Source organism: Narcine bancroftii, chromosome 6, assembly GCF_036971445.1.
Source record: "Narcine bancroftii isolate sNarBan1 chromosome 6, sNarBan1.hap1, whole genome shotgun sequence".
NCBI lineage: Eukaryota > Metazoa > Chordata > Chondrichthyes > Torpediniformes > Narcinidae > Narcine > Narcine bancroftii.
Window position 1 is genome coordinate 65,560,415 of NC_091474.1, and position 19,688 is coordinate 65,580,102.

General features: G+C 45.2%; 1 protein-coding gene across 19 annotated transcripts in view; it reads left to right on the forward strand.

The window, feature by feature from the left end:
* dlgap2a (discs, large (Drosophila) homolog-associated protein 2a) overlaps window positions 1-19,688 on the forward strand; it is a 625,248-nt gene that overhangs the window by 503,540 nt on the left and 102,020 nt on the right. For all 19 annotated transcript variants that reach the window (XM_069885188.1, XM_069885186.1, XM_069885180.1 and 16 more), the window contains 2 exons: window positions 16,980-17,185; window positions 18,770-18,917. In XM_069885188.1, coding sequence (XP_069741289.1) covers window positions 16,980-17,185; window positions 18,770-18,917 — 354 coding nt within the window. The remainder of the gene's footprint in view (window positions 1-16,979; window positions 17,186-18,769; window positions 18,918-19,688) is intronic.

The window sequence follows — 19,688 nt, forward strand, 5'->3', positions numbered from 1 at the left end:
AACCCCAAACTTGCTACCCATGTGTTCAGTAGGGCTCTGGCTCATGTTTCCATTAAAGTTTCTGCCAGGGGAACTGCTTCCGGCCACCTAGACAGGTGGTCCATCATCGTGAAGAGGTATTGTGCTCCTCTTGATATTGGTAGGGGCCACAATGTCCCATGTGCATGACTGAACCTTCATCGGGCCGGCTCGAAATACTGGGGTGGGGGGGTGGTGGTGGGGGGGCTTTGATGTGTGCCTGCACTTTTGTTGCCTGGCACTGTGTGCAGGTCCTGGCCCGCTGACTGACCTCTTTGCTGAGATCATGCCCTATGAATCTGCTGGCCACCATCTCCACCATGGTTCTGATGGCTAGGTGTGCCAGGTTATGGCACTCAACATGGATTTGTGGGAGGAAGGTCATGTTTGACCAATCTGATTGAATTTTTTGAAGAGATGACTAGGAATGTGGATGAGGGTAGCGCAGTGGATGTTGTCTATATGGACTTCAGTAAGGCCTTCGATAAGGTACCACATGGAAGGTTAGTTAGGAAGGTGCAGTCTTTAGGTATAAATTTTAAGATAGTCAAATGGATTGAACATTGGCTGAAAGGGAGAGGCCAGAGAGTGGTAGTGGATAATTGTCTGTCAGGTTGGAGGCCGGTGACCAGTGGTGTGCCTCAAGGATCTGTATTGGGCCCATTGTTGTTCGTTATATACATTAATGATCTAGATGATGGGGTGGTGAATTGGATTAGTAAATATGCAGACGATACTAAGATAGGTGGAATAGTGGATAATGAAGAAGGTTTTCAAGGATTGCAGAGGGATTTGGGCTGCTTAGAAAAGTGGGCTGAAAAATGGCAGATGGAATTTAATGCTGATAAGTGTGAGGTGCTTCATTTTGGTAAGAAGAATCAGAATAGGACATACGTGGTAAATGGGAGAGCTTTGAGGAATACAGAAGAGCAGAAAGATTTAGGAGTGACGGTGCATCGTTCCCTGAAGGTAGAAACTCACGTGAATAGGGTGGTGAAGAAGGCTTTTAGTATGCTGGCCTTTATCAATCATTGCATAGAATATAGGAGTTGGGAGGTGATGTTGAGATTGTATAAGACGTTGGTGCGGCCTAATTTGGAGTTCTTTGTGCAGTTCTGGTCGCCTAATTATAGGAAGGATATAAACAGAGTGGAGAGAGTGCAGAGAAGGTTTACCAGAATGTTACCTGGGTTTAAGCATCTAGAGTATAGGGAGAGATTGGACAGATTAGGTCTTTATTCTTTGGAACGTAGAAGGTTGAGAGGGGATTTGATAGAAGTATTTAAGATTATGAAAGGGATAGACAGAGTGGATGTGGATAGACTATTTCCGTTAAGAGGAGGAAAGATTAAAACAAGAGGACATGAGTTAAGAATTAAGGGGCAGAGGTTTAGAGGTAACATGAGGGGGAACTTCTTTACTCAGAGAGTGGTAGCCGTGTGGAATGATCTTCCGGGAGAAATAGTGGCGGCGGAGTCAATTGTATTATTTAAGAAAAGGTTGGACAGGTATATGGATGAGAAGAAGATGGAGGGTAATGGGCATTGTGCAGGGAGGTGGGACTAGAAAGGGGTGTTTGGTTCGGTGCGGACTAGAAGGGCCTAATGGCCTGTTTCCGTGCTGTAATTGTTATGTTATGTTATGTTATGTTATGTTATGTTATGTGATGTTGAAAACCAGTTTCCTCCATGCTGCCGGCATTATAGATTGAGGTCTCCCGGTCGAGGTGTCACACAGAAGTGTCTATTCCCCTGGGCCGATGCCTACGTCCTCTAACTGGAGACCGGTTATTGAAGTCCTGAATGTGGGGATGTCGGGGTATGATTGTTGTGCTTCCCCCAGGGCTAGCAGATGATTTCTGGGATGGGGGCTTGTATGGCCAGTATGAACAACTGTGATAGTGCGTCGGCTACCATGTTTGTTTTCCTGGCAACGTGTTTGATGTCTGTGGAGAACTCAGATATATAGGACAGGTCCCTTTGTTGCCTGGTTGACCATGGGTCTGATACTTTGCTGAAAGCAAAAGTGAGCAGCTTATGGTCCGTGAACATCAGGAACTCTCTGCCCTCCAGGAAGTACCTGAAACATCGGACCGCTAGGTATAACCCAGGAGCTCTTGTTCAAAGGCACTGTACTTGAGCTCAGGTGGCTGAAGAAAACTGGAGGCTGCCATTGTCCATCGACCAGCTGCTCAAGTTCTCCCCTGACGGCAGTGTTTGAGGCGTCCATCATGAGGGGGGCTGGGGAGTCTGTCCTTGGATGCACCAGGAGGGTGGCATTGGCCAGGGCATCTTTGGCTTTCTGGAAAGCCTCTGATGCTTCCTGAGTCCATTCGATTTCTCTCTTTTGACCTGCCATAAGGGAGAATAAAGGTCACATGGTATGGGCCACCAATGGTATGAAATGGTGATAAAAGGTTAACCATACCGGTGAACTCTTGAAGGCCTTTTACTGAAGTTGGCTTTGCAAAGACCGGATGGCCTCCACCTTTTTGGGCAAAGGCCTGGCCCCATCTTTATTTATTCTGTGCCCCAGCAAATCGATTATCTCTCGTTCGAATTGGCCCTTGGCTGGGTTGATTGTCAAACCAAATGAGATCAGGTGGGTGCACAATTGCCTTATGTGGACCACATGCTCGACACAGTTGAGGCTGGCTAGCAGAATATCATCTATGAACTTGAGGTCCCGGCCCATTGCGTCCATCATTCTTTGGAAGGTTTGAGCAGCATTTTTCAGACTAAAAGACATTCTGTTTAACTCGAACAGTCTGCAAGGGATGATGATTGCAGTTTTGGCAATGTCCTCGAGGTGGACCAGGACTGGTGATAGCCCCTAATGAGATACACTTTTGAGAAGTTCTGTGCCCCTTGAAGGTTGGCGGTCCTGGATGTGGGACACTGGATATCTGTCCGGTGTGGTGGCCTCGTGAAGGAGGCAGTAATGCCAGTAAAGTCGATGCCACCTTGGGCATCACGTGGAGTGGGGAGGCCCAGGAGTTGTCGGAGGGCCGCAAGATGCCGAGCTCTTCCATTTTTCAAAACTCCTCATGGGGAGCTTTTCGGGGGTGAAAGGCAGCATGCCTTGGCGTGAAAGGGCGGGCCCTCCATGAGGATGTGGTGTTGCACCCTGTGTTAGGTTCTACTGAGGTAAAGTGAGGCGTTGCGATGGAAGGGATTTCGGTCACAATCCGAGCAAACTCGTTATTGGTGTTGGTTACTGAGTGTAGGTGGTGGGGGGGGGGGGGGGCGATGGCAAACTTAGTTCCCTCAAGGGAGAGGGTCTGAAGATTTGGCATGCACTAATCTATGCCCCTTGACATCCACCAATAGGGAGTGCGCCCTGAGGAAATCCACCCCCAGGAGTGGCTGTCGTATGGTCGCCAATGTGAATTTCCAGGTGAACCAGTTGTTCCCGAAGTGGATGAGTATGGTCCAGGCGCTGAAGGTCCGAATGTCCGACTTGTTGGCCGCCCTCAGGCCCCGGACCACACTAGAAGGGGGAAGGACACTGAACTTGGCCCCTGTGTCGACCAGGAACTGGTGGCCCAACAAGGAGTCCCGAATGTGCAGGAGGCCATCTTGTAGGCTGGCCACCGCAGCCATCAATGACGGTCGGCTCTGGCGTTTCCCTGGAATACGCAGGGGGAGTGGCATCGACGGGCCTTGGAATCCCACTGTTGATGATAGAAACAGTATTGCTCTCTGGTGGGATCCGTTGGCTGGTTGTTTGGCTGTCTTGTTGTAGCCAGGGTGTGGTCACTTGCTCCAACGTTCTTCATGAGTCCCTTTTTGACGCCCAGAGTGCATCCACTCAGGCAGCTACCTTTCTGAGGTTGCTGAAGTCCTCCTCTGTGATTAGCAGCCGGATGTTCTCTGGCAGTCGCTCCAGAAAAATTTGCTCGAAGAGCAGGCAAGGAGTGTGCCCATTGGTTAAAGTGAGCATATTGCTCATGAGGGCAGAAGGGGCTCTGTCCCCCAAGCCACCCATGTGCAACAATCAGGCCACTCATTCGCGCTTTGAGAGCCCGAAAGTGTGGTTTAATAGCTCTTTGAGGGCCACATACATCCTTTGCTATGGAGGGTGCTGGAGGAAGTTGATGATCCTGACCGCCGTCTCTTGCTTGAGAGAGCTCACAATGTAGTAGTAACTCATGGCATCGGCGATGATACGTTGAATGGCGATTTGTGCCTCGGCCTGTAGGAACCACACCTGTGGTTGCAATGTCCAGAAGGTCGGAAACTTCAATGAAGTCACGTTGATTGAAGGTCGCTCGTCCATCTTCTGATCCAAATTGTCAGGGTCACCAATGTGGTGTGTGGCTGCAGTTATAATTCTGGGTTAGAGCTCTAGAGAAGACACGCACAGTTGAGAGTACAAACAGTACTGGTCTATTGGGTCATTCACTCTGCCTTTTATAGGCCGGCTGAGCCTTGCTCCTATGTCATCAGCGGGCATGGCCTTGGCTCTGCCAATCGCTGATTGGTGGCTTTACAATCCTCCGATTGTGGATTGGTCCATTTCCTTCATTGCTACTGAGGCCTATGGAAGAAATCTGCAGTGAGAACAGAGAATGTGCTGGGTGGTGAGGGTCCTTGATGATTGCTGCTGCTCTCTCGACAGCAGCGTTCCCTGGAGATGTTCTCGATGATGGGTTTATACTTACTGGGCTGTGATGTACTTACTAGGCTGTGTCCACTACCTTTTACAGGGCTTTCCAATCAGAGGTATTGGTGCCCGCATACCAGGCCATGATGCAGCCGGTCAGCACACTTTCCACCAGACATCTGCAGAAGATTGGCAAGGTTTCTATGTCATACCAAACCTCCACAAACTCCTGAAGAAGTAATTTTTTTTAAATTTAGACATACAAGCACCATAACAGGACCTACACCCCTAGTACATTTGAATGGTGGGAGGAAACCGGAGCCCCTGGGGAAAACCCACGGAGACATGGGGAGAACATACACACTCCTTACAGACAGCGCGGGATTTGAACCACGATCCTGATTGCAGGTTCGGTAACAGTGTTACGTTAAACATTACATTAACCGTGCCTCCCTAAGGCAGGGAAAATTTCCCGCAGATAAAGTAGAGGCGCTGACATGCTTTCTGCACGTTGACATTCATGTGTTGGGTCCAGGAAAGATCCCCTGAGATAGTGACTCCAAAGAACTTAAATTTACTCACCTCTCCACCTCTGATTCCCCCAGTGACCACAGGATCGTACACCTCTGGTTTTCCCCTTCTAAAGTCCACAATCAGCTCTGAGCCACACAGTCATAGGTATAAAGTGAGTAGGGCAGGGGCTTAAAAATGCAGCCCTGTGGTGCTCCGGTACTGATGGAGATTGTGGGGAGATGTTTTTTAACCAATCTTCACTGATCATGGTCTGGAGATGAGGAAATCCAGGATCCAATTACACAGTGGGGTGTTGAGTCCCAGGACTTGGAGTTTCCTAATTAGTCTTGAGAGAATGATGATGCTAAATGCCGAATTGTAGTCAATAAAGAGCATCTTTGCTGCCCAGGTGTTCCAGGGCTTTGTAAAGTGCCAGTGAAATGGCATCCGCCATAGACCTGTTGCTGCAGTAGACAAATTAGAACGGATCCATATTATCGCTGCTCAGACAGGAGCTGATGTAATTCGACACCAGCCTCTCGAAACTCTTCATCGGTCTCCTGCAAGTGCCTCTGGTTGGTAGTTATTTAGGCAGGTTACCACATTCTTCTTGGCCACAGGTATGATTGAGGCCTGTTTGAAACACATGCGTGCCATGCCCTGCTGGAGTGATTATTGAAGATATCCATTGTCTGAAATCATTCCTTAGATAGGACATCAATTTCAACTTTGAAATACAAAAAAAACAGGAAGAGTCTGAGCTTACTGTTCACCTTCTCTGTTAATTGCATTCAGTTCTGGCTGCCTCATTACAAGAAGTGTGCAGAAGCTTTGAGAGGTTGCAGAGGAGATGAGCCAGGCTGTTGCCTGGGGAATGTGTCTCATGGAGCAAAGTTGACACTTTAACCATATAACCATTTACAGCACAGAAACAGGCCAGTTCAGCCCTTCTAGTTGGTGCCGAACATCTTCCGCCACCATCTACCCACTGACCCACATTCGGGCCCTAACCCTCCACACCTCTCCCGTCCATGTACCTATCCAACCTTTCCTTGAATATTAACATCAATCTTGCTTCTACCACTTCTGCCAAAAGTTAATTCCACACCCCCACCACCCTCTGCGTGAAGAAATTCCCCCTCATATTTCCCCTAAACTTTTCCCCTTTTACTCTCAATCCATGCCCTCTTGTTTGAATCTCCCCCACTCTCAGTGGAAATAGCCTATCCACATTGACTCTATCTGTCCCCTTATAATTTTGAATACCTCTATCAAATCACCCCTCAATTGTTTACACTCCAGGGAATAAAGTCCCAGCCTGCTCAACCTTTCCCTGTAACTCAAACCTTGAAGCCCTGGGTACTGTTTATATCCTTCCTGTAATTCGGCGACCGAAACTGCACACAGTAATCCAAATTTGGCCTCACCAGTGCCTTATACAACTTCAACATAACATCCCAACTTCTGTGTTCTATGCTCTGATTTATGAAAGCCAACATACTAATTACAACAACTTTCAGGAAATTATGTACCATGACTCCTAAATCCCTTTGTTCCACTGCATTCCTCAATTGTCAACGTGTAAATGTCCTATTTTGATTAGTCCTACCAAAATGAGGCACCTCACATACATCAGTATAAAACTCCATCTGCCGTCTTTCAGCCCCCTGGTGCAATGAAGGACAAGAGGTGATATATTAAAGGTATATAAAATAATTTGGGCCCTCAATTGCATGAGAGCCAACACCAGAGGATATCTCTTTAAGGTGAGTGGAGGAAAGTTTTGGGGAGATGTGAGGGGTACGTTTTTTTTCCAACAGAGAGTGGTGGGGGCCTGGAATTCATTGCCAGGGGTGGTGGTGGAGGCTGGTGTAAACGATTCTGAGGCAGGAACATGGATGTAGGAAAAATGGAGGGTTGTGGGTGTGAGGCAGGGAAAAATGTGAATGTCGTGGAGGTTTCCATAGGTCGGTACAACATTGTGAGCTGAAGGATCTGTACTGTGCTGTGATGTTCTCTGTGAAGTGGTGGCTGTGTGGCCGAATGCAGTTTGCTGTTTGGCAACTATATTTAAATCACATTAATTATTAAGTGGAGGCACATACACCAGTTTAACATTTATGCAACATGTTTTGTCGAGGCTGACTGCATCTTATCAACACTTAATCATGTGAAGTATTCCCTTTTATTTCCTGCAATTTAGTACTGTTTTACCTTCAAAGCGTGACCCTGATCTTCCTTATTATTAATGCGCCATGGCACTTTGCCCCTGGTAAAAGTTTTGAACTGGTTTTCAACTTCAGGTTAATTGATCGGAAACATTCAGACAGGCACATGTTGGCAGGGGGTTAAACAGGTGCTGTTATTGTGCTGCATGCACACGTGCTGTCAGCGGAGGCTCTCCAGCACTTTGGTAAGGTGTCCACCTGGCAGGTGGGATAAGTCAAATTTGGCATCATGGGTAGCACAGCTATGCAGGGCTGAAGGGCCTCTTTCTGTGCTGTACTACTCTGGTGATGAATTTATTGTTACATTGTTCATGTGCAATGAAAATCATTTTATTGTAGCAGAAAGTACTCAAAGAAATAGGATAAATTAAAACAACGTGTCAGAGGAGATAAAAGATAATACATTTAAAACAATAAGCAAATATTCACTATTAGGACTGCAGCAAAAAATGAACAGAGTCAATCATGCAGACAGATCTTTGGTGTGTTATGGAGTCTAGAGGATCCCAAAACCCAGCAGCAATAAATATGCACCACGACAAAGGGTAACTTCAAACAAAAATTGCTTTTAATTATCTTTGAACATGAAAATAGAATCAAACTTTAACTTATCTCTATTGACTCACTTAACCTACTTAACCCCCTTCTAATGCTAAGCGCGTGTGTGATGTGTGTGTAAGTTCAGCAAAGTTCTTTGGTTCACAGACCAATCTCACTGGTTGCAGGCAATTCTTGTACTGTGCACAGAAGTTAGCATTAATAAAGTTCACCAGGCTTTGGTGCTTAACAGGGAAATGGTTACCACTCAGGATGGTTGTTGTTGGTTTTCAGAGAAAGAGTTTTTCTTGTTTCAGGTCACCACAGAGTTCCTTTGTTTCTCCTATCCCAAGGAAAACACTGGACAGCCAGTCCTCTCCTTTGACCAGGCCGTCTTGCAAAGCTTGCCAACTTGTGTCTCTGGAACCGATGTCTGTGTGTCTCTCTCCTGTCTGAGGGCAAAGCCTCTTTTTTTCTGCTCTCTGCCTGCAAAGATCACATGACCTTCTGTTTTCCAGATAAAGCTACTACTGCTTTTTGTTATACTTGTTGCATTTTCAAACAGTCCATCATGAGTCTGAGCCCTCTTGCAAAAGCTCCTGCAAAAATTGTGTTTTAAAGTGTTTGTATGTGACCTGCTCTAACAAACCTTACTCAATATATCTCCCAAACACCTCTATATACTCTGTCACAGATGGTCCTGGAGTAGTTAACGGTCAAGGTTTGGGGAGTGCAGGGAGGTTCAAGGGCCTGATGGCTGTTGGAAAGAAACTGTTCTTGAACCTAGAGGTGCTGGTCTTCAGGCTCCTGTATCTTCTGGCTGAAAGTAGTAGTGAGAAGAGGTTGCGACCAGGGTGATGGGGGTCCTCTATGATGTTGGCTGCCTTCTTGAGGTAGCACCTCACATAGATGTCTGCAATGGATGGGAGACCAGAGCCTGTGATGGATCTGGCTATATTTGTTATCTTCTGCAGCCTTTTGCGTTCATGGGCACGCGTGTTTCCAAACCAGACTGTGATGAAACCAGTCACTTTTCTATCTACTGTGTACTTGCAGAGGTTTCATAGAGTACAGTATTCAACAACATACTTTGAAGTGGATTGTGACTTGAAAAGAGTTCACATTGCAGAAGAGGAGATGCTGGAGGTCTTAAAAGGGATAAAGGTTGACACATTCCCAGGGTCTCTATTCTCAGACATCATGGGAAGCTCAAAAAGAAATTGAAGGAACCTCAGCGGAGATATTTGTACGGGTGAGGCGTGTGGTGATACAACCCCACTGAACTGTCGGTGACTGCCTGTGCCTGTCTGCACTCCTGCACTGCCTACTGCAAGGGGAAACCCACTGTGCCCGCAAGGAGGCAACCTAGGAAACTGGCTCCACCTACTCCTTGCCAATCACCAGGCTCACATAAAGGTTCTCTCAGGCCCTTGGCCAGGGAGCAGAGCACATGGAACTAGAAAGGATCCAGAACATGGTGTGCAGGTTTTAAGCTAATTAAAGCCTGTAGAACAGCCTTCTGTTGTTTGTTCGCACTGCAGCGCACCACAAAGTGAACGGTGGCTAAGGTTATGTCTTTATTTTTTTAAAAAAGGCCACAAGGACAAAACAGGCTCATGTGTTTAACATGATTCATGGGTTAGTTATCAGAGGGGATTCTGAGAGACAGGATCTAACATGCATTTGGAATACCAGGGACCGATCAGGGATAGTCAGCTTGACTTTGTGGCTTTGACAAGGTTGTGGCCTGAGCTATAGGGAGAGGTTGAGCAGGCTCAAACTTTATTCTTTGGAGAGAAGGAGGATGAGAGGTGATCTCATAGAAATGTACATAATCACTCCCCAGATCCCTACCATTCACTGTGTAGGACATACCCACATTAGACCCCACAAATGCAATGCCTTGCATTTCTCTGTATTAAATTCTATCAACCATTCCTCTGCCCTTCACACTTTCATAGAAAGTACAGGTGTTGGTGTGCCTTCTTCACAGCTGGGCCCACGGGTGGTCTTTTGACACATGGATGCCCAGGTACCTGAAACTGTTAACTATCTCCACTGCCACCCCACCAATAAAGATTGGTGTACAGTCTCTCGGCACCCACCCCTTCCCCCTCCTCAAGTCCGTAATAACTTCCTCGGGCTTGCTGGCGTCAAGAGCAAAATTGTTGTTCTGGCACCAGCCAACCAGGTTCTCAATCTCCATCGTGCATTCTGACTCTTCATTTCCAGTTATTCGACCAACATCAGTGGTGTCATGTGTGAATTTGTAGATTCAACTTGTGTAATTTATACAAGATAAATTACATGCACCCCCCACCCCCGCTCTGGAAATTCAGGAGGATTAAAATAGATGGATGTCCCTCCCTGCCCGTTACATTAGTGGGCAGGTTTAACTATATTAAGGTGAATGTGTCAGAACTGAGTTTGGCCACACAAGTGTGGTTATAGAGGGATTAGAGCAAGGGGCTAAGCACCCTTGGATGCCCCTGTGTGTGGTTTGAATATTTTATTTATGATTTTTCCATGCAAACTCCAACAATTGTCAATATCATTATCAACAATATTCACATTAATTACATTTTGTATTTGTTAATTCCTTACAGTCCTCTCATGGAGTTGAGTGTTTATTTTTATCCCCTTCTCCCCTGACATTAAACATTTAACACCAAACTAACTGTATTTCCACACAATAACCAAGATATTCACAATAAAGGTTTGTCGTGTCACAGCAGCCAGCACATAGGCTGCCTTTTTCTGTAGTTTTTCCTGGTTAGAATAGGATGGACCCTCTCCACTCCCTCACCAATGGAGGGGAAAATTGGGAAGGCAGGGTGGCAAGGTACCGTGGTTCACTCTACTACCACTGTGTAGTTCAAGTAGGGCTGGTAGACCTTCAAAAAAAATACCATATTGTTTCTTTAGTTTGTAGTTAATTTTCTTCTGGGGAACACGTCTCTGCATTTCTGTGTTCCAACATTCAATGCACCAGTAGAGTTGGACTTCCAAGCAACTGCTACGCATTTCCTAGCCACCACCAATGCGATCATAACAAATTGGATTTGAAATTTGGATAGCTTCATTGAATGCAAGTCTTGCATCCATTATGTTTCCCAACAAGAAGAGCTCTGGGACTTGTGGGAATTCTTTGCCTATGAGTTTTTTTTTTCCAGGGCTTGGCTCAATTTCCACCAAAAGGGTCTCACCTTGGCTCATGTCCAGGTTGTGTGCACAAAAGTCCCTGTCGCAATGCCACTTCGTAAACATTGATAGTTTAGGTTTAGATCTGTTCAATTTTTGTGGCCTCAGGTACACCTGGTGCAGAAAATTGTATTGCAACATCCTGACTGCAGTCTTGCTGATCCAACCTCTTCCTTGACTTCTCATGGTCTAGCTTTGGGCCATCTGTTTGGAGCAAGAGCTACATTGCTGAAATGAACTTCAGCATGCTCCCCCCTCAAACCATGGTTTCTGTCACTGCACACTGGTTGGCCCATAGTTGGACCTAATACTTCCTGTAAAAAAAAAGATCTTATATGAAGATAGCAGTGAAACATCTTATTTGATAAATTATACTTATACTTAAATTGTTCAAACAAAACTAGCCACCCCTGCTTGTAATAGTCCTTTACATACCTGACAACTTTACGATGCTAGGTGTCCAGGATCTTGTAACGTACCGTCAATGGTATTAATATATTTGGCGTCGGGTGTTTTTGGAGACAGCCCCACTTTGGTTCCTACATATTGGTTAATTTTGTTCCAATTAAGGATTATTTGTTTTAAATTGAGGTTGGCTTTCTTTTCTGATAGCAATTTAGCCTCCCATTTATAAATAAAGTTCTCTTCTACCTGCTCGCCTATCACGTGCAGGCTGATTTGTGCTCAGGATAGTACATCTTCCCCCTCTTCGAGGGGGGAGAGATATCTCAACTGGGCTGCCCAATAGTATTTTTTAAGGTCTGACAGTTGCAATCCACCCAGACTATAATGCCAGATTAATTTTTCAATAGAGACCCTGGCTACCTTTCTATCTATAGGAATCTCCTCATTCCCTAAGTAAATTCTTGAAGAATCCCCGGGGCAATGGCACGGACAGTGTCTGAAAGAGGTACTGGAGCCTGGGAAACACATTCATCTTAATTATAGTTAACGTTGTTCACTAATGTAATGGGCAGGGACGTCCATCTAGTTAAATTCTCCTCAATTTCCCAAGCAAGGTGGGGGGTGTAATTTATCTTGTATAAATTACTCAAGTTTTTATCTATTCTAACTCGTAGATATTTGATCCAATTTGCGGCCACTTTAATTGACTATTTTCTTGACACTGACTGTAGTTCCCCCTTCGTAAGTACATGATTTCATATTTATCCCAATTGATCTTGTACCTGGAGGTATCCCCATAGCCCTCCAGAGTGGAGCACAGCTTGGACAACGAGTTTGCCAGGTCTGTCAGGTGTATCAAAACATCATCAGCAAACATATTGATTTTATGCTCTTCCTGGCCTGCTCTAAAACCGTTAATGTCCGGATCCGGGCAAATGGCCTCGGCTATTGGCTCCATGACTAGTATAAACAGCTGGAGATAGCGGCAACCCCTGCCTACTTGATCTTGTCAGTGGGAATGCTGGCCAAATTTGTCCATTGGTCACAACTTTAGCCTTGGACCCGTGGTAAAGCACACTTATCCAATTTATAAAGTTGGCCCTATCCCCAATTTTCCCACTCTAACCTGTCAAATGCCTTCTCTGCATCTAGGGCAACAGCTAATCCCTTCTCATCTCTCTTTTTTCCCAGATGCATGACACTCAAGAGTCTACCAATTTTAACCATCATCTGTTTATTGGCTTTGGCAAATCTATTTTGTAATCTGTTTAACAGAGCAATGTTTCTATAAGAAGACAGCATTAGTGAATCCTTGCCTTTTTTAAGTATTGTCATAATGATTGCTGTTGAAAAAGATTCTGGGAGGGTTTGGATCTCCATTGCCTGGTCCACCACCTCCATGTAAAGAGGCATCAGTAAATATTTAAACTCCTTATAGAACTCAGGTGGAAACCCATCCTCCCCCAGAGACTTGTTAATTTGAAATTCAAAGCTTTACCTAACTCTTCCTCTGTAAAGAGAAGATCTAACCCTTCTTTTTCTTCAAGGCCTAAACTTGGCAGTTCTAAATTAGACAGGAGCTCACTGGTTTTATCAGGACCCCCCCTCCCCCCATAAATTCTGATTTATATAGATCTTCATAAAATTCCTTGAAGATCTCATTAATTTCATTTGGTTAATGCGAGATCCTGTCACTCCCAGTTTGTATCACATTGATCATCCCTGAGGCCTGTTCTGACCTCAGCTGCCAAGAGAGGACTCTCCCCCAATTCATAGTATTTTTGTTTTGACTGCATTATGGCCTTTTCCATACCATACGTTTGTAATGTATTGTACTTCAATTTTTTTTTTGTTTGATAGAGCCTTACATTGGTCCTCTGAACCTGATTTTTATAGGTCTTTTTCTAAGTGAGTAATCTCCCATTCTAATTCATCATCTTCCTTCATATATTCCTTTTTAACTGTTTTGGTGTACTCAATTAACTGACCTCTCAAGTACACCTTGAGAGTATCCCATAAGAGAAATGTATCTGGAGTAGAGGCGCAATTGGGCTCATAGAGCATATCTATCTGTGCTCATACAAAATTCCAGCTTCTTTAACAGCAGTGCATTAAGACCCAACCTATATCACATATCCTGCCTGTTTGACATTTCTATTGTTATTAATAGGGGTGAATGGTCTGAGAGGATCCTTGCTGCACATCCAGCCTCCATGATCCTACCCTCTATATGGGATGAAGCTAGAAAGAAATCTATTCTAGTGTAGGAATCATGTTGTTTTGAATAGAAGGAATAATCCCTCTCCCTGGGATGCTTTCACCTCCAAATCAGATTCAGCTTCTTCATACAGCCAATGGTAGCCCTCGCTGCTTCTTTTGTTTTAGTTATTTTCTTAGTCGATTTATCTAAAACAAGGTCCAGACAAAAGTTAAAGTCCCCCCACCCCACCAAAATATTCTCCCTTCTGCCAGTTTTAGAAAGGTTTCTTGTTGGGGTGTAAACATTCCTTAAGGTCCAGGGTTCTGAATATATCTGACAGTGTACCATTACAAATCTCCCTGCTTTATCTGTGGCCACATGTTGCACTCTCGCCGAGACTTTTTTTGCCACCCCCCCCCCTGTCTTTGAGCTGAACAAGGAGGCTGTTATTGTCCTACCCATCCCCCCTTTAGCTTTTGGTGCTCCTGCTCCATCAGAAGTGTTGGAGAAAGGCCAGATTCTCCCCCATTTTTCTAACATGTGCCAAGACTCACTTCCTCTTAACTTGACCATTCAAACCGTTAACATTGAAGCTAATGCATTTTATACTCTTAACCACTGCCTGTGGGATTCCTAGACTGGTGTCCCCACCGTACCCTCACTGCTCCAAGTTCACCATCCGTCCAACCCTCTTTCTTCAGCCCATGACTTCTGGTTGCTGGGTCCATGACAAACCCTGGGAAAATTAAACAAACATCAAAATGACCGAACCAAAAAAGACAAATAAGAGAAAAAATATTGGATGCTGGTCAGTAAGGTGCAGGTGATGCTCCTGATCCACCCTGACTGAGGTCTGCCGATGAGGAAGTCAAGGATCCAGTTGCCGAGAGATGGACAGAGTCCTAGAATCCTGCATTTGATCATTAGTTTTGTTTGTATGATGGTGTTGAACACCAAGCTGTAGTCATTGAACAACATGGGTGTTCATCTATTCCAGGAGATCTAATGCAAAATGGAGAGCCAGCATATCTTTTTGTTTTATGATCCCTGCTACAGTTCACATGCCTGTTATTGGGCCATGTTCCAGGTTCCACCCACTAATGGCAGGAAGGGAGAATTTCCCTTCGATGAGAAATCTGTGTTATCCTGTTTTGACCCATTCCTTGGATATGGGGATCACTGAGAATGAGTCTTTCCCATCATTAATTGGCAGAGAACTTTCCAGACTCTGGGCATGACAACATCCACAAGGAAATAGATTCGTATGCTCCCGGTTCATTAGATTGGCGTCATCTTGTGGGTGGCCCTGTTGGGGATGTGCACCAGCAGTGCATCTGCAGAAGCAGCCAGTTCAGGTGTAACAGTGAGGTCCCATGGCCTCTGCTGTATCTGGTGCTCCTCCTGTCACATGCTGTGAAGAGGAGGATTGTGGTTGGATGTGGAGAAAATGTGGGTTTTCTCTTGTGCTTGAGTTTCACCCCATATTGTAGGCAAAGACCTAATGACAGTGCTTCTGCCAATCGGAGTCTCCTCCTCAGTTTGCTCCCACATCCTGCATATCTTTCAAATCTTCAACATGGAAGAACACTGATTCATCAGGTGAGGGAAGGAAGAGGGGATCTAGAGTGAAGGAGGGAGAGTGATGGTGCTGCGTAGCAGGTTTCACCTCAGTTGTTTATCATTTATGTAAATGATTTGGATGAAGGGATTAATAACTACATATGCAAATTCGCAGATGACACTAAACTGGGTGAAGTGCGAGGAGGATGTCAGGAAATTGCAAGGGGACTTGGACAGTTTAGGGGAGTGGGCGGAAAGATGGCAGATGAAGTTTAATGTGAGTAAATGCGAGGTTGTCCATTTTGGAGGCAGAAACAAGAGAGCAGAATATTATTTAAATGGAGTTAAGCCAGGGAGTGGGGTAATGCAAAGGGATCTGGGCGTACTTGTTCACCAGTCATTGAAAACTAGCATGCAGGTTCAGCAAGCGGTGAAGAAGGCGGATGGCATGTTGGAGGGGATTGGACTATAGGGGTAGAAAAGCCCTCCTGCAGTTGTACAGGACCCTGGTGAGACCTCACCTGGAGTATTGTGTCCAGTTATGGTCCCCATATTTAAGAAAGAACATACTTGCTATAGAGGGAGAGCAGCGCAGGTTTACAAGGTTAGTTCCAGGATGGCAGGATTGTCATACGCGTATAGGTTAGAAAGACTTGGATTATATGCGATGGAGTTTAGAAAGATGAGGGGAGACATGATTGGGGTATTTAGGATTATCAAAGGGCTTGACAGGGTGAAATCAGAGCACATGTTCCCAATGATGGGTGAGACTAGGACTAGAGGGCATAGTTTAAGAATACAGGGAAGGCCATTTAACACAGAAATGAAGAGAAATTTTTTTACCCAGAGAGTTGTGGGTCTGTGGAATGCATTGCCACAGAGGGTAGTGGGGGCAGATTCACTGGATAGATTTAAGAGAGAGTTGGATAAGGTTCTTATGAGCAGGGAAGTTAAGGGTTATGGGGATAAGGCTGGGATTGGTTATTGAAAGAGAAAGATCAACCATGATCTGATAAATGGCGGTGCTGCCTCGTTGGGCCAATTAGCCTACTCCAGCACCTATTGTCTATTGCCTATTGTTACAAAGAACTCCCTCATGGAACTCCTTCCTTCAGTAATGTAGGCACTGCTGCACCTTCCAGAGTAATGAGGAGATGTTATGGGTCCAGGATAGGTCATCCATTATATGCACATTGAGGCACTTTATGCTCCCTGCTCTCTCCATGACGGAACTATTCATGTGCTGTGGAGTGTGGTCAACCTTCGTGCTCCTAGTCCAGAATCTAGTCCACGTTGAGAGACTCAAGTTGTTGGTCTCACATCATTTACGAGCCTCCCAACTTCCTCTCTGCAAGCCAGGAGCATGTTTGCAAGTCCATTAGATTGGGATTGGTTTAGTTTTGAAGATTCACCTTTGTGCCCAGTCTGATTTTATTCCTTGTATTTTTAATGTTAATGGAGCAGACAAGACTTAAATACATTGCTGTGGATGTGACTACAACTGCACAGGGACCGAATGCTTCCATTGCAAGGAAGCCGTGATTGACATCGATGCTGCTGCTTCATTTAAATAATTGAAGTTCAAATTTGCACAGGTGGGATTTGCACATCCTTTTGGATGATAGATCCTGTGCTCTGCCTGTTCACTGCTGCCATTCTATTATCACGACCTGATATCTAAGTGTGCTAATCATTGCCGGACATTGTTTCAGGTGCCCCAGGATGAGTGGGGAGGATATCCACTCGGAAGCAAAGATGAGGAAATTCCTTGCCGAAGGATGAGAAGCGGCAGTTACATCAAGGCAATGGGGGATGAAGAAAGTGGTGAATCTGACACAAGCCCAAAAGGTTCACCAAAGTCTGCCAGTCTCCATGAAACCCTCATGAAAGCCGCTGGTCAGAAAATGGACACTCAGAAGTAAGCTCTCCTTTCATTTCCTGCTTATCAATCACGTGCTTTCCATTTGTCGTAGATTCTGACTTCCTCATGTGATTCAGGGGACAGCTCAAAACTGGAAATGTGCTCCAAGGAAATAAGGGCAATTCCAATGCAGTCTGGATCAGCTCATGGACACCATGGAGTCACAAGGCCCATTGTGGTTGAGAGCAAACGATAAGGCTTCATTTTGCATGCTTCAACTGAAGGAGAAGTTGGCAGCTTTGGAAGAGCAAAGCCTCGATTCACCAGGATGATCCCTGGGTGGAAGTGTTTAAATGGATGCATTGGGTTGAAATAAATATAAAAGATTAAATGGTTATTTTAAAGCGTTTAGGTATCTTTTTCAGTTGTGTTTACTTCACTGCACATTTATACCTATAATTAAGGATAATGAATTATATTTTCAATACGCGAACACTGTATTTCTTGAACAATAATATTTTGTTGTTTTAATTAATTTTGTCTACTTTGATATGCCTTTTTATTGCCGTTGTCAATGAAAATCAAAGAGAGTTATAGAGATACACAGTGTGAAACAGGCCCTTCAGCCTCCAACTTGCCCTTGCCATTCAGAATGTCCCACCCACACTCGTCCCACCTGCCTGTGTTGGCTCCATATCTCTCCAAAGCCATCCTGTCTGTGTATCTGTCCATGTATTTGCATGAAGCCTTGGGGGTGGGAGCAGTGAGGGCACATGCTAGCATTTAGAGTGAGATCGATCAGGATCCAGCACATCTTCTCAACAGAAATCATTCACTGCCCAAGCAACCTCTTAATCAAGTCAGTAGGGAATTAACTCAGCTCTTCTCATTGATTTGGATCAGAGACATTTGCCTAAATATTGGTCTTTTTACTAAACATGACACCAAATCAAACTAAACCCCTGTTGTTTGCACCTGACAGATGGCTCTCCATCCCCTTCATGTTCACGTGTCTGTCTCGAAGCCTCTTAGAACAGGACAGTAGAGGCCCTTCAGCCCATGATTTTGTGCTTGATACAACAATCTAAAACTTTCCTACCTTACGCCCATAATCCTCTATTTTTTTCTTACATTTGTGTGCCGATCTAAGAGTCTTTTGAATGTCCCAGCCGCCACCACGACCCCAGCAATGCATTCCAAGCACCCACCTCTCACTGTGTAAAACCGTACCTCTGTCATCTCTTCTAGCCTTGCCTCTACTCACCTTAAGACAAATGTCCTCTGGCATTGGCAATGGTCGCCCCCAGGAAACGCTTGGTGAAACAGCGTCAGCAGCGGTTCCTCTGATTGTTCACCCATGGTCAGGTACCCATGGTACCGCCATGGTCAAGAGATAGCCCTACAAAAGATTCAGGCTGAGGTTTTTGTACAGAGTCCAAACTCAGAGTGCAGATACCTGCCTTGCATAGACGATGCCATTCAACTCCTCAGATGTTAACAGTACTGTTCACTCCTATTTCTTTTCCATACTATGCTCCTACCATGAAGACATTTTGCACATGGGCATGCATGAAAGGTTCTGTAAGATGCTGACAAAGTGCCAATCTTGCTTCGACCTGAAGTGTCATTATTTCTCTGCAGCCAGAGCTACCTACAATCTGCTATCGAGGTAACCATCAACCACAGCTTGGATCCCAGCGCCAACGAGAACTCACCCAAGTTCCGGTCCAGAAACCAGAGCTACATGAGAGCTGTCAGCACCCTGAGCCAAGCCAGCTGCGTTAGTCAGGTGAGATCTTGCCCTGCGCCAGAAAGGAAGTTCGGGCAAAATCAAGACACCTGGCAGAAAAGTGATTGATGGCCTTTGATGTGAATAGTTTGAAATGTAAAGCTATCTGCCCGACATCTCTGATGGCATCAAGTCCAATCACGCCACATCCCCACTGAAAGGGACCTGTGCACCACCTGAAGACAGGTCAAAGTGAACCCAGACTGATTAATTTAATCGGAATAAAGTCTAGCCACATTTTGATTTTACAAAGGCAGTATGTTCCTTTTTTAAAAGATTGTAAAACCTTGGGAGGTATGCTGAGCTAAATTTTAACTCTAAATAAAACTCTGGTTGCACCAATGAGAACTGGAAATTCTGCAGACGCTGAGGTCAAGCATGCTGGAGGAACTCAGCAGGACACACAGCATCGAAGGGCCCAGGCCCAAGACGTTGGTTCCACTTGACTTCCTTTGGATGTTGCGTGACCTGCTGAATTTCTCCAGTGCGCACATGCTCTGCAATAGGAACATCCTGAGCAGAACAGCATTGAAGATACTCAGACAGGGGTGTTGGTTATCTGTCACATCCATCTTGGGCACCTTGCAAATTTAGAATACTCTCTGTCCATTTCACTACAGAATGAACCTGTGGGGAATTTCATAACTAACACAAGGCTGGAAAATGTAGCTCTGCGAGAAGCTTGGTTTTCCCTTAAAGCCTCTGGGAGTCTCAAATATGCACCAACAGGTCTTATTTTGTGATGTTTCCATGAAACGGAGAATATTTTTT